Source organism: Mauremys reevesii, linkage group 7, assembly GCF_016161935.1.
Source record: "Mauremys reevesii isolate NIE-2019 linkage group 7, ASM1616193v1, whole genome shotgun sequence".
Taxonomy (NCBI): Eukaryota; Metazoa; Chordata; order Testudines; family Geoemydidae; genus Mauremys; species Mauremys reevesii.
In genome coordinates, this window is record NC_052629.1 from 61088922 (window position 1) to 61115425 (window position 26504).

At 38.7% G+C, this 26504-nt stretch overlaps 1 protein-coding gene and 1 long non-coding RNA gene across 17 annotated transcripts in view; one reads left to right on the forward strand and one right to left on the reverse strand.

Moving 5' to 3' along the window:
• LOC120369297 overlaps positions 1-20463 on the reverse strand; it is a 35371-nt gene extending 14908 nt beyond the window's left edge. The window contains exon 1 of the long non-coding RNA XR_005583044.1: positions 20388-20463. This is a non-coding gene — a long non-coding RNA (uncharacterized LOC120369297). The remainder of the gene's footprint in view (positions 1-20387) is intronic.
• KCNMA1 (potassium calcium-activated channel subfamily M alpha 1) overlaps positions 1-26504 on the forward strand; it is an 881172-nt gene that overhangs the window by 762123 nt on the left and 92545 nt on the right. For 4 of the 16 annotated variants that reach the window (XM_039482437.1, XM_039482439.1, XM_039482440.1 and 1 more), the window contains exon 19: positions 2713-2886. The exons of the other annotated variants lie outside the window; for them this stretch is intronic. In XM_039482437.1, the coding sequence (XP_039338371.1) occupies positions 2713-2886 (174 nt within the window). The remainder of the gene's footprint in view (positions 1-2712; positions 2887-26504) is intronic. 16 annotated transcript variants of the gene reach the window in all.

The window sequence follows — 26504 nt, forward strand, 5'->3', positions numbered from 1 at the left end:
TGCAGCTGCTACAGGTATCACATGAATTTAGCATCCGTCCAAAAGGCTGTACAAAAAGGGTCCCTTATCCCCTGCTGATTACCATTTTTTATTAATATTTATGGAGGTTTAACAGGAAACAGTATGTGTGTGGCTGAACCATCTTTAATCATTTCTGTCTTGTCTTTGATCTTCTCACTAATCATCCTTACTAATATTCCATGTTTTAATTTAAATTTATTTCAATATTGTATTTGGTATGAATGTAAAATGACTGTGTAACAGGAATGAAGAGTTACAGCATGTTTTCTTTACAAAATGTATTGCTTTAATATGTGATTGCTTATATACTGGTTTAAACCCTTATAGCAAGTCTTTTTTGTTACATTTATTGCCAGGTTAAAGCCTGTTTCTTGCATGTTAACAATGTGAAATATCAAAAAAATGATGCATGGTCTCCAGAACAACCAATAATAATAGTTAAAAACAGTCCCTGAAAGGTGTGGGTTTTAAGATGTACCTGACAAACTTTCCCTTATTGAATAGAAAGATTTAAATTGTCCACATCATTGGTTTAAGTCTGATTAAAATGGTTCCAAAAGTTTTCCTTCCGATCCTTCCCTGCCCTTAACAATGATTTTTTTTATTTTAATAAATGTCATAGTTTATTATTTTCTGTTGACAAAATATGGCTGTAAGTAACTGAAAACCAGGGACTGTTACTAACCAACAACATAGTATTACAGAATTTTCAGATACTGTTTCGCTACAGCATTTGATTAGAAAAAATCCTTCAAAACAGCTGTATTTTAAACTCAAAACGAGTCTTTCTTTTCCCCTCACCTAGTATTAGTTTCTGGCAAGTACCCTTTATCTTTTCTCTATGGAACTCCACATATTGTTAGAGTGAAAAACAAAATAATAAAATAAAAAGAGGTGTAATGGAAACATCTAATCAGTTTATGAGCAAATGTCTCACCTACTTTGTCCCCAACTTTTAGTTTTAAAAATACATGCTGGGGAGAATTAGGAGAGGGAAACATGGATGAACCAAATGCTGTTTTGAATTTTCTGTGTTGTCTAAATTTGTATGCATCAAAAGCTGCAGTGGAACCCTTTATACTAAAAGCCAAGCTCTGAGGAATGATGTACCATGCACTGAACGGGCCTGATGCTGCATGATGACTTTCTGAACAGCTGCAAGATAACTTGACTAAGATGCTAAAAGAACATGCCACTAGAAATGCAATTAACGTTTTAGAGGAATGGAGTCACTGCTGAAGAGATCACTCATTCATCTCCCTCAATGCCTGTTTTCCACAATCATAACGTTACCCTTGCTTGACAAATATACTGTATGGCAAGTCACAAAGGTCTTAGAACAGGACTTGACCCATTTGAGAGAGATAAATCCCTCTTTCCTGGTGACTGTAGCATTCAAAAATGGCAAAACTGAGGGGAAATAATTTAAATAACATCACCGTTGTCACATAAAAAAGACTTCCTAATGGAAGCTGCAGGCCAAAGAAACTTTACCTTTTTGGCTACTTTTATATTTGAAGGTTTTGCTTTTGGCTGTCAATGTTCTGTTTAAGTGGCAGTATAAATAAGCCAGTTCATGCTAAGGCATTACCAACAATGATGGTTCAGTGCAACATCTGAAACTATTTTCAAGTGGCATTTATTTTCATCTTCAGATTCAAATTGTGAATAAGATAAAATCGGGCAATGATACTTTCGAGTAATTTTTAAATTAAACGTGTTACATTTATAGCAAATACACATTGAAGATAGTATCACTCTTTTGGGTTCATTGCTTAAAAGACACAAATGGATTTTGCTGATGCTAGCACATCTTTTTGAGTTGGTTTCTAAGTAAGCATTTATTTATTTGCTTTCTGGATTGACATCTGAAGACAGTTGTGATGTTCAATCACAGTTCCACTTGGAGCAGAAAATATGCCGATGATTGGTTCAGCATGTTCCAATGGACCAATGTTCTGTGTGCTTTTGATGATGCCTTATTTGTGAATTGGCTTTAATGTCAAGCATATTTGCCATTATTAGCTGAATCTCTCATGTGAACAAATTTTGGTATTCTGTCGAGAGTCAATTTCAGTTCCTGAAGGCATAATGTAAAGTCACTAAATCTTTCAGGAAGTTTTGTGAAGACGTCTTGTAACTCTCCAATAACATGTAATTTAATGCAATGAAGAAACTTCTCAGGCACTGTTTAATACTGAGAAATTATTAGCACTTTTGAGAGGCTTTCTGTCTGTTTTTTTAAAAATAACTTTGATGTTTGCCACAAGCAATGTAGGTCCAAATTATATGATTGATTAACATCTTTAAATTTTTCTCTCTCTTTTTGGCCCAGCAGTGTTAATTGTGCCAGGGGAAAAAAATGTGCTTAGGATTTTCTGTTTTTACTTTTGTTCTTTTTTTAATCCAAAAATCTGATTGTAATTAGCAATTCTTCCCTATGTCTGTGGTCACCCTATAAGACTTAGGGAGAATATAAAGAGTCATTTATCTTTTCCCTACTTTTGATGTGCAGCCAAACTGTTATCAATAATCACATTGCATTTTTTTCCTGGGTCAAGACTGTTAAACATAAACTAAGGCCTGTATTAAATCCCTTAAGTTACCTTCCAGCTGCCTTGTTATATATATATATAACCTTGCCATTAACCTGCTGCTCTTCCTCTCCTCCCATCCAACATATGGTTATAGCCAAGATGTCCATCTACAAGAGAATGAAACTGGCATGTTGTTTTGATTGCGGACGCTCTGAGCGTGACTGCTCTTGCATGTCAGGCAGTGTACATAGTAACATGGACACCCTTGAGAGAGCCTTCCCACTTTCTTCTGTCTCTGTTAATGATTGCTCCACCAGTTTACGTGCCTGTAAGTTTTAACACCAACACATGCTGTTCCATGTCTGTGGTGTCTGTGGTATCATCCCTGTCTTGTGTCGTACATTGTAGTTCTGTGAGTTTTACTGGGCTGATGCTTTTTTCAGAATTAGTTTTAATATAGCTCTATATTTATGTATGATGTGGTTTGGGGTTTTTTTAATACCAACATTTAATTTATTCATTAATTTGCTTAATGTGCTTCTTAAATAGTGCGTCTTTGCGGCAGCATGTGGGACCTTAATAGTGCAGCTTGGTGATGTTTTTGTTTATATTTCATGCATACAGTATAAATTGTCATTAATTACACAGTAAAGTAAATGCCTTATTAATGGTTGCGGGGGGGGAGTCTGTGTCTAAATCTGTGACTACAAACTGGTTAAAAAAAATCTATAAATTCAGTGGGCAGTTGTGATAGCAGTGTGGTTGAATGGCATACAGTAGGCAGTGGAAGTCTCCAATACAGGATACAATTTGTAGCTGAAGTTGGGTTTTTTTTGTTTTTTTCCCATTAGCCTTGTTCTTTGTAACCCTTCATTTGCTGTAAGGAAGGAAGTCCTCATTCAAGATGGACATCCCAGAAGGCTTAGTAGAGATGGATGTACCCAGTGTAGAACTATTTCATCACAAGCTGCTCTTTAATGAGTCTACCCTGACACAAGCTCCTGTCATGTAGTCCATCGCAAAGTACCCCTGAATAGAGGAGGAGCGTGTCAGTCTTTAAAAATGCACCTCTAGCAGGTGACAGTGATTAGCACCTATCATGAACAAACCACAAATGCTCTTCTGAAGACATAGAGCAAAGAGGGAGGAGCAATGCAAGTGATTATTAACTACATTATTGGGATCCTGAGCACACCTTTTCCTTCAGTGATTTGTCAGCAGTCGAGGAAGATTATTAATGACAATAACTGCCACCCTGTTCAAATATCCGTAACAGGCAAAACTATGTCTCAGGCAGGGATTGTTTTCTTTCTCCCTATCCAAATGGATGGGCAAAATCAGAGTGATAGGAAAGATATAGTTTTAATCAGGAAGAGCAATCACCTGATATGTATGGCATAGCACACAGGAACTCCACCAAGTGCTGAGTACAATGGGATTAGTGGATGTTGCATCCAGTAGCTTTTTGATACAACATAAATACAATGTCTAGTCACACCTGCTGAATGCCTTGGCTCCAGCTATTTTGGTCTGTGATCCATTGATCCAGAGAGACAGATTCTTGGCACATAATCATAAAAGCCTTGTCATTTGAAGTTTTATCTAGTGGGGTTTCTTGGTGATGCAAACCCTCTCTGTGTACCAGTGTGTAGGTATAAGCACTCTGAAGTTACATCTATACTGCACACCACTGGCAGCCATATGTGGGCTACATGCCACAGTGAAACAGAGGCTGTGTCCACATTGCAGTGTGTAGCTACACATGTCAGTGAAAGGCCCTGGCATGGGAGATGCAGCAAAGAAAGGCTCCAGCAGCTCCCTGTGGCAGGGAGAGGCTCTGGCAGTTGGGTATCACTGGAGCCCTTGCCAGCTGTTTTCCCCCTTCCCCACCGCCTCCCCACTCCCTGCTGGAGCCTTTCCCCACTGCTAGAGTCTTTCCCTGCAGTGGGGAAAGACTTGAGCAGTAGGGAGGCAGCAGGACACTACACTGTTCAAATAGCAGTATAGATGGGGGAGGTGCTGCTTGGGCATGTAGAGAGCTGTGTAGGGTGTGTACCCTAAGGCTTTAGGCGTGTCTTTACTCAACTCGCCCAAGCAGTGTCTCACCATCTACACGGCTATTTATACACATGCTGGGGGGATTTGACCTGTATGTACTCTACATACTGCCATAAGGAGTATGCAGCATAGCTGTTCTGTCTTTCTTTTTCCAAGTATCAGGGGGTAGCTGTGTCAGTCTGTATCCACAGAAACAACAAGGAGTCCGGTGGCACCTTAAAGACTAACAGATTTATTTGGGCATAAGCTCACTTCTTTTTCCAGTTAGTCATCTCTAATGCATCATCTTCAATGGATGACAATTTCCACTAGTAATGCCTTTGCTGTATACTAAGAGGTTGCACCCTTTTTTGAGCCCCGTGTCACTACCGTGTACAGAAAAACTAACTTCCCTGTGTTTAGAACAGTGAATGAGAATCTTCCAGTACCGAGAGTTACTGCACATGCATTTACTTATATAATCTCTTAGTCTCTGCAACACAGCACACAATATTTTTTACATTAATGCAGCCTCGTGCAAAGAGATTATGTGGTTGAGTCCTGGCACTGTTGTTAACAGCAAACAGACAGCACTAAATGAATACGTCCCCTACAAATGGGTGACATTTCTACCATTAGTATCATCTGGCAAGCAAAGAGAAACCCTAATTTGAAGAGTTAGTGTAGCTTTCCAGTTCACTTAAGGCTGTAGAGGGGAAAAACCCTGGTTTTGATTTCATTCCCTATTCAACCAAAAACATCCTGTGTATGATATCATTGCCCTCAACAGCACCACTTTTGGAAACATGTTAGACCCACATTGCATTCTGAAATCTAAAGGATATTGACAGCTTTAGGGATTTTTAGAATCCTCTGTTTCATCGGCCTCCCCCCCCCTCCCCCCCCCCCGTCGTCACTCCGTCAAATCAAGAGCTCTCATTCTTCCCCATGTGAGACCACTCACCTTTGACCGTTAATAATAAGTAAGAAAAATCAATATCAATTCAAGCCCTTAACAAACCAGCATAGGCCTTTCTTTTGTATATATACATACACACACACACACAAAATTCCACTGGCAGGGCTTCAATAGAAATCACCATGTTTTCTTTGCTGTGCAGAGGGGTCAGATGATGCCCATCTTGACAGAGCTAGTTAACTCAAAGAATGGTGGTGAGAGTCGGCTTTTCATTAAATATGAGCAGATGTGAAATTTAGAGTGTTTGACAATTAGAAATGGCAGCAGCAGGGCCCTGGAATCAAAGTGAGGTCAGATTGGTAGATCAGATTACCTCTCTTACATTCTTTAGTTGTTCAGAAAATCATTTTGAATTAGTGTCAGTGGAGCCATGATGAGTTTTGCCCTTTGTCTTTTATGCTAGAACTGTATTGTTTCCCAAGACACTCATTAAAGGTCATTATACTATTACAGGGCTTGCTTTGGTCATGGTTCCCCTGTTGAGCTGGTGTGCTTCTAAGATTGCTTAATGTGTTTTTCATTTTTATTTTATTTTATTTATATTTTATTTTTAAAAGCAGGCTTTCCATTTTCAAGGTAAATAAAATCAGAGACCATTGTCTGTCATGTCTTCAAACAGTGAATAATGGTTATGAGAATTAACCGTGTTTATAGGAATCTGGTGCTAAGTAGAAGCTTATGGCTGTATCAAGTTACATATTCATTGATGTGCATAGGAGTTTTGTGTGCTAATTGTATGCCCCTGTAGAGGAAGTGGAGTCTACAGTATATATTGCACTGTAAGTGAAAGAGATTATTTCTCTGTTTATTTACTAGACTGAATTTTACTGAACTTTCAGTTTATGAAAATCACATTTTGATTAGCTATAAATACACTAAATCTCTTTTGGCATTGGTGGCAACCATCTAAAAGGAAAGAGGTGTTTTTTGCAAATGTAGGGATATATAAGGTGAGCAGCAGTTTTTTGTTTGTTTTTGTGTTTTAGCTGCATTTTGTAGGTAGACACAATACACAGCAATTCAGTGTTGCTTCCAAATCTTGCTTTGGAGGTGCAGCAACACTGAGGTGAAGAGTGGCATCTGGAAACCTGGGCTAATTCAGAAGGAAGAAACCACTTCCTTGATGGAACAAGACCACAAGAGATATGTGCTTAACAGACTGCACCACAGACTATTGGGTGATGTTCACAGAATTAGTTACTATGTACAAAGTCCTAAATGGAAGAGGAACAGGTTAACTTAAGGACCATCTCACTACCTCCAAATCACATTATGATTGATATGCCTCAGAAATTGATGGTCCAACAGTAAAGGTTTACTGCTTTGCGCTAATCTATGTATGTTATTTTACCATGCCCATCTCCATGGTATCTAGGCTTGCAGGTGCTCAAGGAAGGGCATTCATGGAAGTGGGTTGATACCTGTGTAATTCCGTTCCTCGGGAAATACACTTCAGCATGCACCTGGCTATGTTTAGAAATATTTGTGTGATCACAGCAATCTTTGGCCACCATCCTGGATTGGGAACCGACAGAGAAAAGCATGGGTCTCGGCAGCTTGAACTAAAGAGCCAGGCTCTGTAACTGGGGTTGTAACAGATTGACATCTTCTGTGGATCAGGCACAAAGAGGAACACGTAACATGCATTGACCAGTGGGTTATAGTTAGAAGATGCACGTCTTTGCCTAGGTTTACCAAACTGATTAAACTTTGAAACCCTAGGTTCCTAACTGACTAGTTAGATAAAAAGCTCTGGGCAGTAAGAAGGAGGCATAGTTTTTTGTTCCTCTTATTTGGAATGTTAATGATTCAGTGAGTTCTAAATGAGTGCACATATCAGCGTGGGAGCGGCTGCTGTCTGAGGTCCAGATCCTCTGCTTTCCATGTTAAAAGGTGGGACTTGATGCCTAAAATCCACAGTTCCTAGTCTGATGCCATTTCACCCATGAAACAGCCTAAGGACAGAAATACCTGCTCTTGTGGAGGGCTAGGAGCCATGCTGGCCTGTGCTTGTTGTGACATGGAGCATGCCTCAGTAGTAGCACGGTTATTTCATTCCATAATGGCAATGGATTCCCTTGCTAGACACTAATATATACCCGCTCTGTATCATGGAAAAGCTATGGTCTGAGGAGTTAGTGCTGCTCAAGGCAGCCATAACTTATGATCCAGATTTCATGTAACTTACACTGCTCTGAAGGGGAATATGCCGGATACTATGCTATTCTCCAGACTCCTTCCCCAGCTGTGTGAGATTCACTACAGTCACAGAAGGGATAGAGGTGCATGTGCTGTTTGGGATACTAGTATTATTATTATTGTTACCCCCAAAGACATCTTTCCCCTCCACATGGCCCAGTGACCCTCTCTCTGCTCATGCTGTCTCCTCCCTGTATTGCACAAAAAGCAGACTGTATGCCATCAGTGTATTGGGGAAGGAGAGGTTGAGGGGGGGAAATGATGGGATCTGTTGAGGGAGGAAAGATGGATTTGATTTAGATCCCCCAGGATACTCTTGTTAGGTGTTAAGCAAGTAATTATGATAAGATGGGTATGTTTTTCTAATTCAGTTTTATGAAATGACCCAACCTCTCTGTGTTGGAGAATGTTAGTGTTAGCCTGTTCTATCCTGACATTCCTTTAATGAGACTAATATAAAAGGACAATTAAAATGAGGGCATAGTGACACAATAAAAGCTTATTAATTCAAACCCAGAGAGAAGACAAATCATGCAATGTTTGTCACCAATATCCAACATTTGTGAAGTAACCCAGTGAACCACTCTGTGGGAGGAAATTGACTTACATAAAGCTATTTCCAAAAAAAATTATTCCTTCCTCCAGTGGGACAAATTTTTTCTTCAGTTACTATTGAAATTGATAGTTACTCTGGATCTATTCTTGTATAACTGAGGGCCAAAATTTGTGTGATGTTTCCCCTAGATAAATCTACAGGATCGTATGCATCTTCTTCAAACCTCCTAGAAATAATTTTAAAACATACTTATGTATGTTATAATAAGCATTTTACCAAGTTTTACCAAGGAAATAATCAATTTTAAATAACGTAGTTATGGTAAAAAGTCCACCGCAATAAAAATCAAGGCACCATACAGCACAGCATCTTAAATGTAATCTTTAGTGCTACTGGATAATAAACTAAACCAATTTATTTTCATTAGCTCTATGCACAGACTAAGCTACTGTCAACAAAGCTGATGTCACCTAAATGCCCTTTTAAGTATGCAAAACAAGACAATGGAAAGAAATAACACAAAGGGAAAATACCTATGTAGGTTCCAGTGCTGTTCTGTTCTATGTAGGTTCTTATACTATGCTCCTCACTGTGGCACCTGAATTTGTAGGTGCCGGAGGCAGGGCATTCTTGATAGTAGTCCCAGGCCCCTGGAGTTCTTGCAAACCACAAAACCAGTTTCCATGAGATGTATATTTCAGACAAATAAGACCCCCATAATTACTCGTTGGTTTTATGCTTAAGGGTTTTCTTGGGGGATGGGATGATTTCCCCCCAGCTCCATTTGTATATTTTTGTAGGCTGTCATGCAGTACTGCCTGAAGCTGCCCCGACTGATAGAGTTTTAACCATCATTCCAGAGCTGAATGTTGGAACAATGATTTCTCTGAACCAGTTCTCAGCCTAGTTGTCTGCACCTCTATCACATGCTAGACATTTGCACTTACTGCTTTTGAGCAATCCTTCCACCACGGCCTCAATATATTTCCTCCCTCACTAACTTCCTAATATCTAGCTAGAGGTACATGCAGACGTTGAAATATTTTCTTTCTGGTCACTGGTCCAGTGCTTGGAATGGTATACCGGTCCTGAAAGTGTATCTAACTCTGTGATGATAATGAGGCTTTGGACTTTAGAATCATACCAATCAGTCTGCCATCTCTGCCCCTCTTCATTCACAAGATTTTAGTGGCTACTGAAAACAAAAGCTGGAGCTAAAATCTTGAATCAACATAGTCTGAAATGTTGGAGATATGAGATATTCAATGCAAAAGTCATACCAGAATTAACGTAGGAAGTAAAAGCAGGATGGTGCTCAGAATGAAGTGATTGTGTAAGGCCTGCTTTCTCAAGGTTACAAATGTTTTGGCAGAGCAATGTGAATGCTTTCAGACAAAAGCAGTGGTTGTAAAGAATTATTTAGTATCAGTAAACAGAAGGGAAAATAATTCCATCCCCGTATACTCTATATTGTGTGGATTTGTTTATAAGAGAGAGTGAATGCAAAAGGGAGAAGACACTGCTGCTCTGAAGTTTTTGTCCCTCTTTTACGAGCAAATAGTTGCTGTCCATATGTGTATATGTTTGAAAGAGGGATGTGAAAGAGTACTTGTGAGCGAGTCTGTTGATGCACATGTACAAGAAGCTCAGCATTTGTGTGGCCTAGAGCATTCATTTCTAGTTCATGGGTTAGCTGACCTTAAAATTATCACTGGTCCCTCAGTCTAGCCGTGTTTTTCCATCACTGGACCAATCCTGGATACATACTGTATGAACTAAACCTTGTACCAGTGTGATCTTTGTTGCTTGCACACTATGTACAGTGTGTGTGTCCGCGCATGCGCACACGGTGCTTATGTTCAGATAAAAAAAGAATAAGAAGTTTAAAATCATATAGTGTGGTCGCTGTCTCTAAAGTTTAGCAACATAGAGTTTAGCTCTCTCACCACACCTTGCTCTCATCCATCTGTGCGTAAAGGATATTAACCAATATTTTAAATATAACTTGTTATTTTAGACTAATTACAATGCAAAAAAGTAAGCTGAAACCATGTTTATCAAATATCTGACTTCCAGTACACAGTCAGTGTTGGATTCTCATAAAGATGGAAAATGAATCCTTTTTATAGGTGCATATTTTAATTTAAACCTGAGCAATGCTAAATGATTTGGCTTTCCGTTAATTTGAGGATAATATGAGGATATAGATTAATAGTGATTTGTAGAAATGCAGGAGCAGAAAAAAACAACAACCCAGCTGTTCCTTGTCAACCAGTAGAATAGTAAAAGCAAGACAACCTGACTAGTTGTTCTACATGACCAGAATATATGAATAATGAAACAGATGCCTTTTCAAATGAGTTTTGTGGCGCAGTGTTTACCAGTGGGCTGATGTGAGGGTGCTCTGCCTGACTCATGATGTCTGTGCAGCAAAGAAATACATACAGTAGCTTCAACACAGGACTCAGGCACTGCTAAGTTTAGCAGCAAATCTTTTTTGAAGAGTTGAGAGGGGGAAAAAGAGACCAAGAAGTCTTTTTTAATTCCTTTAGGCCTTTCCAGTGGGTAGTGTTTCTTACCAGGGTCACAGGGAAGTGACTAGTGAGGGGCTTGCCTTGATGGGGACAAGCTAGGAAAGATGCTGTCTGCATCCTGTGGAGTGAGTTTAGCAGAGGACCTTATGCAAGGTGACATGGAAATTATGTTTGCATTTTTATTTCCTGAGTGTGGCTGGTTGTCATGAAACTCACCCTGACAGTTTCTTACCACCAGGCAGCAGATTCTTCCTGTTACCTCCTTGGTGTAGGACAGATGCTAGCCTGTTAGCTCTCCGTCTCTCCTGCTTCTGAGCTATCTCAAGCGACAGATGCCAGGGCCAGCTCGGTTTCCACTTGAGCATTTCTGTCATAGCCCTGCCTTGAGCCCAAATTCTGACCTTTACTATATGAAATAAAGTACTTACGAACAAGCAGAGGCTTGATCCAGAGCAGGCTTAGAGCAAATGTCAAGTCAGTCTTCTGCCTCCTCGTTCCACCTGCATTAGGAACCTAGCTTAGACCCTAGACTAGAGCGTTGAATGCCTTAGGCTTTATGGGTCTAAAGAGACATAACTTATTAACAAAGAGTTATTAAATTTTTATCAGTTTTACAACACAATGTAAATGTCTCTTATGAATCTACACTGTATTCATTATCATTTATAACGTTAATTAAGTCAAAGTTGCATTTAATTTAGTTCTAAATGTGCCTTTGGGAGGAAGCTTTTAGAAACAGCTGCAGGATTGAAAGCACATCAATGCTGGGAAGTTCTTAGTTCCACTTTCAGAATAGGCCCCCAACTTGATTACCATTTTGTGTCTGAAACTAATTTGTTGTGATGCGATTGGGCATGGTCTTAGGTTTATATTGGACCAAAATCAGTGGAAAACTATTCCATAAAACCTTATGCTGGTCACAGAGACACTTGATAGTGTGATCTTGCCCGCCTTTCAAATTGTCTCCAAATTCAATTGAACACTTAATCTAGAATGACTAATATATTATTATACTTTTTCACATGATGCAGCTGTCATTGGTTGAGTATTTTCCTACTCTTAGGAAAGATTTGAATAATTTATTTGCATAGATTCTGAATGTTTTCAATCAGATATATAGGAAAACATCTCTTGGCCTTGAATCTTCCAAATTGTGCTTGAAGTGCAATGTATTATGGTCAAAATCCAGTACAGAATGGAATATGGTTCAGTATAACGAACTGTAAGGGAAGCCATCTAAATCAGAATAATAAACAAACATGCATGTATTTGCTAATGTATTTAGTATTGATAATGCAAAATGCCTCTTTATATTGTACTGACTGTGTCAAACACATATCACCACTGGAATTAAAAGTATAGATCTCTGAAGAAAATAGTTCAAAAATCATCTGTAGTTTTTAGCCCCTTTTTCAACTCTAATTGAAATACCGACCATCTTTCCTGTGAAAGAACTGCCACCAGAAATCTTAGAAAACCTTATAGCTTTTCTGAGCTTTGTCATGCAATTTCCTTTGTTTGTTCTTGTCCAAAAGATTTTGTTTGCATTAAATGTATCACAATTTGCATTGCAATGTATATGGCATTATCTTTATTCTCTAAACTCCAGTGGTGATGTTTGTTGTCTGACATAGTTGGTACAGTATGGAGAGGCATTTTGCATTACGGTAGCTATGCTGCTAGAGGAAACAATGGCAACCAGAAGCGAACGTTATCTCCTGTTAATATACCATGAGATCGTTGGTCTTGCACTGTTTTTAGCAAACCATTTACAGAACAGATTAGCATTTGTCATTTATTTCTGCTTTCAGTTCCTTTTATAATTAGCCTCTTCCTTGAATAGTATGTATTTGAGGAGACATCTTCCTCAGACTTTTGATAATGATTGTAGCTGTGACATGTGAATCACAACTTAGAAATCAAGTAAAATATCAGCCTAGCTGGTAAATCCTCACGGACTACTAAAACTAAGATTATGCAGTGCTACATTAAAAGGGATGGGTACCTCCCATCTGTGAGTAACATTCAAATTCACTCCCACAAACCTATACGTTATTGGTAAATTTATATCTCCCCTAATTGTTTTTATTGACACTGCTATAATACCATTGGAATGATTCCTGATGTTCCCATGTATGAGTGAGAGAAAGATCAGGCTCATTCAATGTGAACTGGTGAGAATATTAATGGAAGTGGTAAAAAGTGTCAATTACACTCATTTGGCATACAAAGATTAAACTTACATCCTTAGAGGGCAGAAGGGTGGGGCGAGGTGTACATCAATGCGGAACAGGATGTATTTTATTGGCTTCCACATCCAGTTAGTACTTTGAAATGTGTGAAAAAATTCCCAGAATCGTCAAAGGGCCTTGTAATAATTGTGGCGTTTACACAAGCTAGTGGAATTGGTGTTCTATACATTCTATCAATTTGTCCTACTAAAAACAAATAAAACCTCTGTACAAGCACAAAAGAAGGTATAGTCCCTGCCCTGAAAAGCTTACAATCAAGGAACTGACTATTAACAATGTTTTACAGGAATCTAAGTATCGTGTACACATTTACTTTAATATCTGCTAGCACCTGTACTATAAAATCCGAAGATTGTCTCTTTGGTATCAAATGCTATCTTTGTCTGGCCCTGCACTTAATGTCTTCTCACTTTGACTGTAAAGAGAGAGAGCGAATCAACAAGTTTTCCACTATTCGGAAAAGAGCAGACTTGTGATAAATCCACATTTTATTTGATTTTATATTTTTGGGTGCAGGATGTTTTTGAGTATTTCACACAGAATTGTTCATCCTATTATGTGATTTCAAATTATTTTTTATTTAAACTGACTGGTTACTGTTGCACTGAAACATGAATTTTTGCTTGATTTTTGATGCAAAAGCCAACTCTGCGCAAATGTGAACCTATGTTTGCTTTTTAAAAGGCCTGATTTTGCTCAAAACTGGCCCTTGAAAATGGGCCCATTTGGCTCCAGATATTTGCATGCCAAAGAAAAAGTTTCTTTGGAAATATGTAATCTTTACATTTTAGGCATTTAATTACAAATACTTTGCACAACTCTAGTCAGTAGTACTTCTAGCTATGGTAACAGGATGTGCCTTATTGTTTCCCTCATTCAGTTGTAAGTAGTATCTCTCTCTGGGGACAGATACAAAGTTGATAAGCACAATATAAAAATTTACATAGAATAGAATAGTCTAATCACATCCACTCTACAATACCCTTCCTGGCAATTCACCATTGCCCTGCAATTTGTGTGGCAAACCACTTACACTGCTTTGAACTGGTGTAAATGACTACAAAAGGTGGAGGGCAAAGGTGAATCAAGCCCAAGGTCTAAAATGCATTTGCTTGGTCTTATATGATTCCATATTTCTTTACCTGCTGTCACTGTGACATTCTATATGATGAAATATTATTATTCTTATAACTAACTGGCACTGGCCCCTTCAGCATGTATTTATCAGTCCTGTGCATCCATGATTTACTGTCCCTGATCCAAAATACACCTGCAATCCTTAGCTTATTCCCTTAGCTAGGCTAAACATAAATTTGCTGCTTTCCTTAAGAGGATATCACTTTAATTCTTGCATTAAATCTCCCCCCCCCACCCAATCCCCACACGGTCTTTATTACAGTATCTTCTTCGGTACTCAATTATTTTTACTCTGCGAGTGCTTCCAGTTATCACCACCTCATACTGCCCTCTTCTTCTCCCCCTGTATTTTGGCTTTCCTGTCTAGCAGAACCATCACTGAAGAGATGAAGCATACCAATTTCTAGCCCAGATAGCATGGCGATAAATTGTCACCTTTGCTATGGTTGCGGATCCCTGCCTGTGGTGTAGATAATCAGCATATCAAGTCATTCCACTCATTATAGTGGTATATCACCTTCAGATTTCTCTTGCTAGGGTGTACTATTATGACTTTTCCAGTTGTAATCCCAAGCACATTCTCTCCCAATGGGGTGAAGATTAAACGTTCACTCTTTGGATTCTGGATTTCTAGTGTTTCCATCTCTATGACCAGATCAAGATCTGAAGCTTATTTTGATTGATGGCTTGATTCCTTTTCATACTGCAGTTCACTCACCCACAGTTGTACCAAGCACTCTCCTCCTCCCAAATAGGTCAGCAACTGGTTTTGAGTCAATACATCTCTAGTCTTAGGCATTTCTTGAGGAAATGCATAAGCAGAACCTTTAGGCTTACGCAGCCTGCTCCAAGGTCACACATATCCCTCAGAAAATATTGATATCCTTAAGGTTCTGCCCACACGGAATTATAACGTCTGTAAGTGTACAAAATAGCTTTTATCTGTCTTCAGCACATGATTCTTTGGTCTGACCTCTTCCACCTCCTCTAACAGGAGCAAATAAAAACCATAGAGCTAGAACTCCAAGCAACTTGCTCTTGGAAGATGGCTTTCTTGACAGCTGTCAGTGTCCCTTCAGAGCTGGATTTCTGGATGCTTTTGGAATCTCACTCTCAAAACATCTGGCAGCAACGCTCTAAACCTATTGGCATCCTGTGGCTTTTGCACTTGCTATAGATTACTTTTAGGGAGGAACCCTATCCACAAATCTCATTAAAGCTCGCATAGTCCCTTTCTTTGTGTTGGAAACAGCTACTGCTTCTCCCTGTTGACTCTGTTGGCCTCCTGATCCCACTGAAATAAGTAGCAAAATTCCCATTCACTTCAGTGGGAGCAAGATCAGGACCTATGTGTGGCCAAAGATCTTATAGGGTTTCGTCATAGACTTCTGTTGTGTTGGTTTGGTCAGTCTTCTTTTCCTCATCTCATGCTGCCTGCTCTGAAAATGAGCGTTTCTAATTTTGAATACTCAGATATCTAACTCTCAGTGCTTACAGACCATATGGGCCTTTTCTAGCAGCTGTAATACTGAGAACTGAAGTGTTCTCTTAGGATCTGTCTAGACAGCCTGAGCTGCTAATTCAGTTCCATGGCAATCTGTGCCCTGCCACAATTACACACACACACACACACACACACACACACACACACACACACCCACCCACCCACCCACCCACCCACCCTGCCCCTTTCCTCTTCCGCTCTTTCAATGCCTTGTTTTCCACTTGGCCATACTACCACCTTGTCTCATAGACTTCAAGATCAGAAGGGACCATTATGATCATGTAGTCTGACCTGCACAACGCAGGCCACAGAATCTCACCCACCCATTCCTGTAACAAACCCCTAACCTATGTCTGAGCTATTGAAATCCTCAAATTGTGGTTTGAAGACCTCCAGGTGCAGAGAATCCTCCAGCAAGTGACCCATGCCCCACGATGCAGAGGAAGGCGAAACCCCCCCAGGGCCTCTGCCAATCTGCCCTGGAGGAAAATTCCTTCCTGACCCCAAATATGGCAATCAGTTAAACCCTGAGCATGTGGGCAAGACTCACCAGCCAGCACCCAGGAAAGAATTCTCTGTAGTAACTCAGATCCGACCCCATCTAACATCCCATCACAGACCATTGGGCATATTTACCTGCTAATAATCAAAGATGAATTCATTGCCATAATTAGGCTACCCTATCATACCATCCCCTCCATAAATTTACCAAGTTTAGTCTTGAAGCCAGATATGTCTCCTTCAGTTCCTGATGCTCTTGGCCAAACTTTCACCCCAACTTGATTAATGAAACTAAACTCTGTTCCATGTAACACAGATCTTTAATGAACTTTCCTTCCTGAATCTGCTCCTTTTGAAGAGATATGACTTGGCCAGATAGTTCCACTTGTGCCCATGACCAGTCAAATAAGCAGGTTTTAGTTCCTTGCATAACCGCAATAACAAAAGGAAAATAATAATCCATTCTAATACTCTACTTTGGCAGTGGTTTCAGTATTATATTGTTTTTTGGTGTTTGCCATATAGAGATGTAGTCTCTATATTATAAAATTATGGTTAGCTTCCCATTAGATATATGTGAAATGACATCTATTTCCTTCATGTAACAACACTAAGTAGTCTGGTCCTACCCTCTGTAGGTACTTGAGTGTTATCAGTGTAATATTTTTGTTAGAGATCTAATCAGTGGGAATGTATAACAGTAATTTGTTATTTCACAGAGGCATCTTGATTCTTTTTTGTTTTTGTAAGAAAAATATGATCCCTGCTACACACATCCATCCTTTATAGTACTTTTTCTGTTAGAGATCAAATCACCATTGTAAGTAACGTTGTCATTAGTTATCACCACTAGGTTTCTTAGCTTACACTTTATTTTCCACTCTTAAGAAATTGTGAGCCTTTGCTCCCCTGCAACAATCAATTGTAGCCAAACTACTGTCTGCTTTGGGAGATGTTTTAGTATTAATTCTTTGTGCAGTTGCTTTTGCAGTTATAATCGGAGTTAGCTATCACATATCCATTACTTATTATTATTGTGTTACTTTGCCTCCTCTCTTTTGCCATCGTTTACCTAAAAATGACATGCAGAACTTCTCTAATACTCCATAGCAGTGAATTATGTTCCAGCTCTACTTTGTGATTGCCATTTTTTTACTATGATTTTATAGATTTAATCTTAGTTATGTGTATCTTGGATGTTCATTATATTAGTAAATTTACTAAATGACGCTTCTATTTTAGGTGTGTTTGTTTAGAAGACAACATAACTTCATAATACTGAAGTCTGTAAAATATATCACTGGAATCACTAATAAAGAGAGTGCTCTTTCTTAGCGGTATATTTTACTGATTTTTTCATGGCGTGAACTGTATTTAACTTTATTTCTGTAAGCGATCAAGTGAACGTTTATAATAAGCTATTGATGCAACATAATCATTCCTTTTGATTTATTTGGATGTTTACTCAATGACTTATGGAGTTTTACATATTAGAATTGGTCTGTCAACAATTAACATTCACTGCTTATGAAAGTCATACTTCAGGGAATGGAGTGTTATTAAACTGCAACCAATGTGCTAGAAATCTGTCTTCTGATAATAAAATTTCTATGTATAATAGCAGTTGAGAAATACTGCTATATATTTATGCTTAGATCCTAGGATAGCTGGGGAGTAAAACCACAGAGGGGCTTGAAACTCAGTACAGCCAGCAGATGGGGCTGCTGGCTCACAAATAAAATAGCAACTGAGAAGGACCCAAGATCCTGTACGTTTTTTTTTAAATAGTTTAAGAAATACATTTTGTTTAGAGAAAAACAATTTCTAATATTTCAGATGCTTCTGGGCAATTGTATAAAAGTACATGTAAGTTGAATATATGTTCAATATATGTATATGTACATAAAACAACAAGGCTATATGTATTATATAAACGTGTACAGAAGCTTACACTTGGCTAATATACGTTTATGAAAAACACATATTATCCACACATGATTAAGAAAAAAAGTATTAAGTCCTTCATCCCAAAAGAGTGTTGCTGCTCAGCCTGAGAGAGCCCTGGGGTCATTGAGTTTGAACTTGCCCTATTTCACTTAAAGGGAGTTTTTTCATTGACTTGAATGAGAACAGGATCCTAGTGAGAAAGCCAGAGTGAAGTGTCAGGAAGCTTTCCTTACCCCTTGCTGCTGATGTGAACCATATCATGGGAGTCTCTGTGAGATATAGACATTTATCTGCCCTTCAATATAGCAACAAGGAGCTGCAGAAGGGGAAGGAAAAATTTGGGGTGGGAAACATGTTAAAACAAAGGCAAAATCAGAGATTCTGGGGGCACTGGGAAACTTTGGGGCAAGAACTGAGGCAGAGTTCTCTAAATAGAGATGTTTGAAAACAGACTAGACAAAGCCTCGACGTATAGGGAAATTTTCATAAGTGCCTAAGTGACATAGGAGCACAAACCCGTAAATCCCTTACATTCTCTTGAAATTCTCCATACTGAATGGTCTTGTACTGGCAAGAGGATGGTAAGATGGTTTAATAGGACTTATTCATTAAATTTGTTAAAGAAAACCCCCTCAGCACAAACATGTTAAAGCGTCCTTTAAATGAGGACTGAAATAATCAGAGTAAATAAAAGGTTATTTCCTCCGTTTATAAATTCCAGAAGATATTGATTGGAATTTTACTGGAAATGTATATTTAAAAAAATAGATAAAAATTGACACTTGGCACCGGAAAACAAAGTAATGACTCTAATTAGGTTTCTCTAGGGTGAAATCTACACTTCCCATTGCTCTTAGAAAGGAAACAATTTCATCCAGCATCTAAATTAGATTTATAGGGCTCTGCTATGAAGAAGTAAGCATGTGAATATTGCAGAATCCCTTTCCTATACACTACATAACCTTCTTTCCTGTCAAATGTGCTATACACAATAAACACAAGATTTCTCAATCCAGAGAGTAAAGCAATCACCAAGGGCCCTGTTCTCATTTTTAGTATAGTACTCAGCATACGAGTATATTATATTTTTCCCACTGAACTTTAGTGCAGATGGAAGCATGCAAACAGTTAGCTACACCACAGGCATTGTTCTGGGTGTGGTTTAGGAGACTCATTTTAAATATAGGCTACTCTTTGTTTGGTTTTTGACCATGTAAGAACTGCACTGGTCTTAACAGTGATTGATCACTCTGCAGTGTATTCAGCCACACAGGGGCAACCTCCATTAGTGCGTAGTTCACAAAAACATCAGAACAGATTCCTAGTACAGGTTGACAGAATGACATAATTGTAGTCTATTCTTGCTAATGCTTCTACTTCTTCCTCCATGTCCTCTGTAACTGGTGTCCAAACCCTCTCTCAGGCAGGAGGTCAAAGGGTGCTATGTTTTGGCTTGCAACATATTAAGACAAGGACAATCTGTGCCAACTATGGGTGTGGAAAAGCTTAACACTGCAGTTTGCCCTATGATACTACCCTTAAGAAGGGACCCAAAAAAGACATGGCTTTTGGCTTAATATATTTCATCTTTGAGTGGTCGGAGGACCACTCAAAAAGGAATGGCAATACTGTATGTTTGTTTAAGAAGAAAAGCACAGAAGTAAAAAATCATATTTATATTGTTTTATATTAAGAAAAAACCTCTGTGTATCCAATACATCAAAGTGACCAATATCGACTTATCCTTATCACACATTCTTTTCATGTGCATTTCATCTCAAGGTACTTCGCAAAGAGGGGTATTAATATGACTATCTTATATATAGGGAAACTGACATACAGAGAAATTACTGGCCCACTTACTTCCAGGGGTGATGTGAGTGCTCAGCACAACTGAACATCAGGGCATATGGGACCTGATCAAGTTCTCATAATAAATCAGTGGTATAGCTGCAACTAAAACCCAGATCTCTCAACTCCCGGTCACCAACTTGTAACCATTAAACCATCAAGCATCCCTTATCAAAAGCATCCCTTACCATGATGCTGTCCATGTCAGGCTTTGAGCGATCCACTTGTAGATTTCTCTCTGTCACTTTTGCTCCTTCCTATCATTTAAGGTACCAGAATAATATGACCCTATACAACACCAGTGTGTAAAATCTACTTGAGAGGATACTTACTCCCAATGTATCTGATTGGAGAATTTGTGTTTCAGCATTATGTAGCTGCAGTGCCTTCTGTGCTTCTCTTCATTTTATTAGTCCTCTCAAAATTCTGGAACAGAATGCCTGTAGATGTTGAGGGAGTTCTGTTCTAATCCCTGGAACTTTGGCCCTTGTCTAATCATTCTTCTTTCTCCATCCCTATCTTAAAAGTCTTGGATTAAAAGCTCATTTTCAGACCCCAGTGATATTTCAAATAGCCACGATGTGTGGAGAAATCACGTGGACTGTTAAATCGAAAGAGGAAAATATCCTCTGGGTTTTTTTAACGTCATTCAACAGTTTGCCTTCTCATTTCACTATTCGCTCTGTAACTATTTATTCATTAAACTGTTATTGGCAATGTGGAATGGGGTATCTGAAAAACGGAGCTAAATGAATGGGAGAGGACTAAAATCTGAACCAAAAATAATACATACAAGGTTCAGGAGAACCATAAATAAACCTGACTATAAATTAAGATTTGATTATGGATTTCACAAATTAGCTCTTAGTTTTCACTGTGTGCTTGTGTCGGGGGAAAGGGAGGATGATTACTGCATACAGCAGCGCCGTGTTGTACATCACTGTGTCAGAACATATCATTTGCTGTACCGGGCCCATCAAGTCTGGCATCCTTCCTCTGGCATTGTCCTATACCCAAAGTCTATATAGGCACCCAAGCAGTTGTGCGATGCTGTGCATGTAGGTAAAGCTTTCTTCCTGTCCTGTTTCATCAGCTCGCTCCCTGAAGCATGAAATATGAACAGCTTAATGCTCCAGCTCTAAAGCCTCCTAAGTTCAGTAAAAATATTTTCTGAGATTTCCATGGGCTTTAATATGAACAGCCTTAACCTAGTTCCTCACTTTGCTTTGCTGACATGGTAATAGAGAGTAGAAGTGATAACAACAGGTATCTGTGGGAAAGCACTGATAACATGCTGCCCTTGGATTAAACTGGAAAACCAAGGAAAATCAAAGCTCTGCAGTTCCCTCAGAGGGTTACTGTATCCCTAAAGAAATATCTTAAAGGCTTCATGCAGTGTAAAATCTCAGCCTGGCCTTTTTATCAAAAGACTAAGGTTAAACCAAGTGTCTTTACAGCATATTCTTCATTGTGCCAAACTATGTACCTGCCTTACCCTAAAAGCCCATATATTTTAACTTTTTGTCTTGGTTTAATAGAAGCTCAGAGCAGCCATCTATAATACATAACAGGATTCCACCTACCAGCATTTCACACGTTGTGTTAACTGCTTATATAGAGCATTCAAGTAAAAAAAGAAAAAAATCTAGCTCTCATACAATCACTTTCGTGCTGTGAGAATTAGAAGAGGGAAGACCACTGTAGTGTTAATAGAAAATGTAAACAGCAGATGCCTGCTTTAAAAAAAAAAAGTTGGAGTGATTCATTTGAAGGTCAATCAATTTTATATGCTTTTAGTCAAAAGATAAAAGCCTCAAAAAAACAAACAACAACAACAACAAAATAAAACAAAACCCAAGTGACTGGCTCCTTGGGTCTTGTTGTTTCATAGAGAATACCTTATGCAAAGGTTCAAAGTGCATTCAGTATTTCCAGCCATTTGTAAATCATATAGAACCCTTACATGCTTGACATTCTTGGATCTTTGTTTTCTTATCTTCTTGCACATGGCACAAACTGAAACTGATTGCCAGTGAGCCTCACCTGCTTTTATATTGGCCGCACTGTGCAATATGCGTGATATCTGTTTCCTTTTATACAAACAAACAAAAATTAAATGCATCTCCATGAATTTTGAAGGCACATAGGCAACAAGGCTGCAATTCTTTCCTTTCATTCAGAATTACCATTTCAGAGACCAAACAAATACTGCTCTACAGTTTTCTGAAATTAATATTCTTGTATCTAGTCAGGCACCATTGCCTTGTAGTCTCTAGTCAATGATTTCATTGCATATGCTACTGAAAAAAAAATCAAGCCATAATTATAAATTCATAAAATAAATAATTCATTGGTATAAAATGATTTTTAAAGGGATTTAATAAGATTTATTTTCCAGATAAATAACACAAATGTTCTGATTAAACCATGTTTCCGTGTATATTAAACTCCAACCCAAACTGATTGGGTACATTTTCTTTTTTGAAACTACCTTTGATAAGAAATACATTACAAACTCATCAGTTTAGCTTCCTGTTAACAAAGAGACAGCAGCCGTCTGGATTATTCTAGATCCGCAGTGAAACTGCCACACTATGTACGCTCAAACTAAAGCTGTGCAAGTTTGACAAGGGGCAGATGAATCCAGGAGTTATTGTGCAGGGGTTTAAGTCTATGCGGCAGCTGACGGTTGAAATAATCATCTATACATTGCTCTGAGCTAGCTGGGGAAAGGTTGAAGCTGTATATTTTCAACATATCTAGTCTAATGGTTAATCTGTTGTCTTGTACAGGGGGTGCTGGGTGGAATCACAGCAATAGCTGACAGTTTGGAGGAATTGCAGTGGGTATCTTCGGTTGCCTGATTCACAAAGTGGTAGGTAGAAAAATAAACAGGCTTGCAATTGAAAGAGGGAAGTCATGTTCACTGTCACTCAGACCAAAAGAATTTTGGTACCCAGAAGCTCAATCAACATATTGATTATTTGCATTCAGCAATAGGGAGCTCCGTGTCGTTGTATTCCACCACCCCAGGAGTTTGAGGTACATAAAACATGCCAGATTACAGAATAACAGTGATTGCTGTGTTTGGTGATAAATGGAGAAGTTGCTTAGAGAAAAGGAAAGTCGCGGGGGGGGGGGGGGGGAAATGAACTAGTTATTCAAGCCAGGGATTGGTAGACTGCTAAAAACTCCTTGTACTTCAAGTGCTGGTGTGGTTTATCTGTATAGTGATGTAGTATCACCCTTTACAGAGATTAAGAGGATGTAGTATGGGTTAGAATGAAACAAAAAATGAGGCATCTGCAAGGTATCTGATAGCTGGCTGTGAGGGGAAAATGCTATGTTAGATTCTGATGATGTGATGGTATTGAAAGCCTAACAATTCCAATTAATCGTTTTATTTTATTTTATTTTATTTTATGTATTGTTTTGGTTTGTCGTCGTCGTCTTCTTTTAAACACATCTTTATCTCCCCTTCCAGGCAAATCACACTAAAGCCAGATCCAGCCATTTCTTTGAAAGAACTGTACTGGTAGTCTGCCTTGTTACATTTAAATTAATACTGAGAATAAAACAGGGAGTGCCATGGGCATGGAATTAAGCATGTGGGTTGTTTTTAAAAATGTTCAGTATTTGCTGGTTATTGTTCAAATTAATTTGATTATAACAAATATAACGTATAGAAATAGAACAAGTAAATCTGCAGATATGATTTGATAATATAGTCTTTAGGCAAAACCTTGTATTTTCTGCCCAGGGTGCAGCTTGGCTGAGACCTTTTGTGAGGCTGCATATTACTATCTTGAAAATTAAACCTGTGTATAAATCAGTTGATCCCTTGACATTTGAAGACATTATTACCACTTAAGATAATGCTAATAGGATTTCTGGCCAAGAGACGTAGAGTGGTTGCCATTAAATAAACATTTGCCTACAGTTACCACACAGAGGTATTAGAGATGCTAGCTTCTTATGCTTAGATTAGGAAATATCACACTGTCTAATCCTGAGTGTGATAAAGGTTGACCAACTTGTGATGACCACTCTGTATATCCCAGTTTTATCTTCCCATTTTCTCTCAGCCATTGCCTTCTGTCTGCAATCCTAAAAAATCCATTGATCTTCTCTACAAAAGACTGATTTATGGATCCATGGCAAAGGCCCTGTGTTCTTATCATTAGCAATGGTAACAGACACTACAGATACAGTGGTCATCATCAGAGATGGAGCATTTGACTTTTAGCACGAAAATTACAGGCCTTTACTATTTGAGCTAATTTGGCTGTGAGTGAAAGGGGATTGTTCTTTAATTCAAATGGTAAAGCCATTGGGGCTAACCACAAAATAAAGACTTGATTACATATACACTACACTGGATGATGTTAGCTTGAAAATTATGCAGTGTTTCAGAGAAGAAAAGGCCCCAACACAAGTAGGTTGGGTGCCAAGCCTGCTGAAGTGTAGGAGGTCTGTAATGACATATTTAGCTCTATATAATTAACAGTGATATTTTCCCCATATGTGTGTCACATCAAAATCAGTATCACGTCCATGCAATAGGTCAAATACCCTAGCCAGATAAAAAATTAATTATGTAAATAAGAGATTTCAGCTTTTATTGTACAGTAGGGTACATTTTAAAACATACGTGCTTAATTCATGCACATAGAAGTATTTTTATGCACATACAGAGGTACTTGCATGTGCAAACTATGGAATTGAACATGTAAAACTTAATTATGTGTGCAGCAGTAGTTAGCCATGAGACTCAAATATATACTTTGTGCACGAAATTGCTTCTTTATGCCTGTACATGTATTTCAATATGTAAGTTAGGTGCCCCGTTTTTTGAAAGTTTGGCCCCACAGGATTGTACATTTTGCCATGCTGTCTAGACTAAAAATACCAAATCTGAATATCTCCCAGATGGACTTCTGGTCTGGTAATTTCTGTGTTTCTAGAAGAATTAAATAAAAAATGGGAACTCTTTCACTTCACCCCGATTACTAAGTTTGTAATATTTATTTTGATGGTATAGTGGGTAATCAGGGTATACGAAGTAGAGCTAGAAGTCATAAAGTGAATTTGAGCCAAGGAAAATCTAGGCTGAATATCAGAAGATAAATCCCTAATGATAAGATCTATGTGTGCATTTATACTACCCAGTAACATGGTATCTGAGCACCCAAGGCCTACTATGCCCTGGAATTGTCTCCCAAAAAAAACTGGTCTGGTCCTCACATGAGTTGATTGGAAAGGTTTGAGAAGCATATTGGTAGATTTTTCCCTCTCTCCTTTTTACTTCAAGTATTTTGATGCAAAATGGTAGTTATTTTTATGAATTATTTTCACCATTGTTAACTGTGCACAAAAATTGAAACGAGATCGTTGTATTTCAGAAAGTGTTCAAATAAGCACATGGTTCACTGGACCTGTGTAGAGAAGTAGGCTATGTGGGTAGTTTTTATTATTTGTCACTGGAGAAATTCCAGAAGTAGAAGCATAAGGTTTGAGAAACAGCACAATCTGTCCAATCCAAGGCTGATGATTCCCTGAGAATTTATTCATTCAGTGTGGTACACAATGTTTTGTGTGTGATTTTAGTTAATCGAGGTCACAAATTGCATTTCAGTAGTTTAGGATCCCTTTGAAATCTTATCTATTAGTACTTGACCATATTTTATTATTAGTAGCAAAATTAGAAAAATGCTGCAAGTTAGGTTCTGATCCAGCTTTCATTGATATAAATATTTTCATCCACATCAAAGGGAGTTGATCAAGCCGTTAATGTAGAGACCCTTCTCGGACTAATAGGTACTTCATTCAATTCACTGTGGTTGAATCTTGATGATCAGTGCATACTCAATCTGTCATAGGTCATGTATGATAAGCTTTTTGGAATCAAGACAGAGTCCTTATTTCTTGGAAACAATTGGCAGGTATCTGAGTGCCTCGTATGTATCCCATTTCCAGCTGACGGTAAACTTAGCAAAGAGGTCAAAAACATGTTGACCTCTGAAACTGCCTTTGAGCTACCGCCTATTCAGTTTTACTGGAGAATTTTGTAAACCAGTAGAAACAGGTGGAAATAGTGCTGCAAGATGAGCCCATATATTCCTCCCTCCAGACCTTATTCACCTATGACAATGTAATAATGCAACTTAGACCTTTACCAGCTCAAGGGTATACTCACATACTTTTCTATGATGTATGCAGTGTTCTTGTAGCTGTGTTGGTCCCAGGATATTAGAGAGACATGGTGGGTGGGATCATGTATTTTATTGGACCAACTCTTGTTGGTGAGAGAGAGACGCTTTTGAGCTTACACAGAGCTCCAGGCACCAGTGCACCAATCGCATGCCTGGGGCGGCAAGCTGCAGGGGGCACCCTGCCGGTCCCTGCGAGGGCAGCAGTCAGGCAGCCTTCGGCAGCTTGCCTGCAGGAGG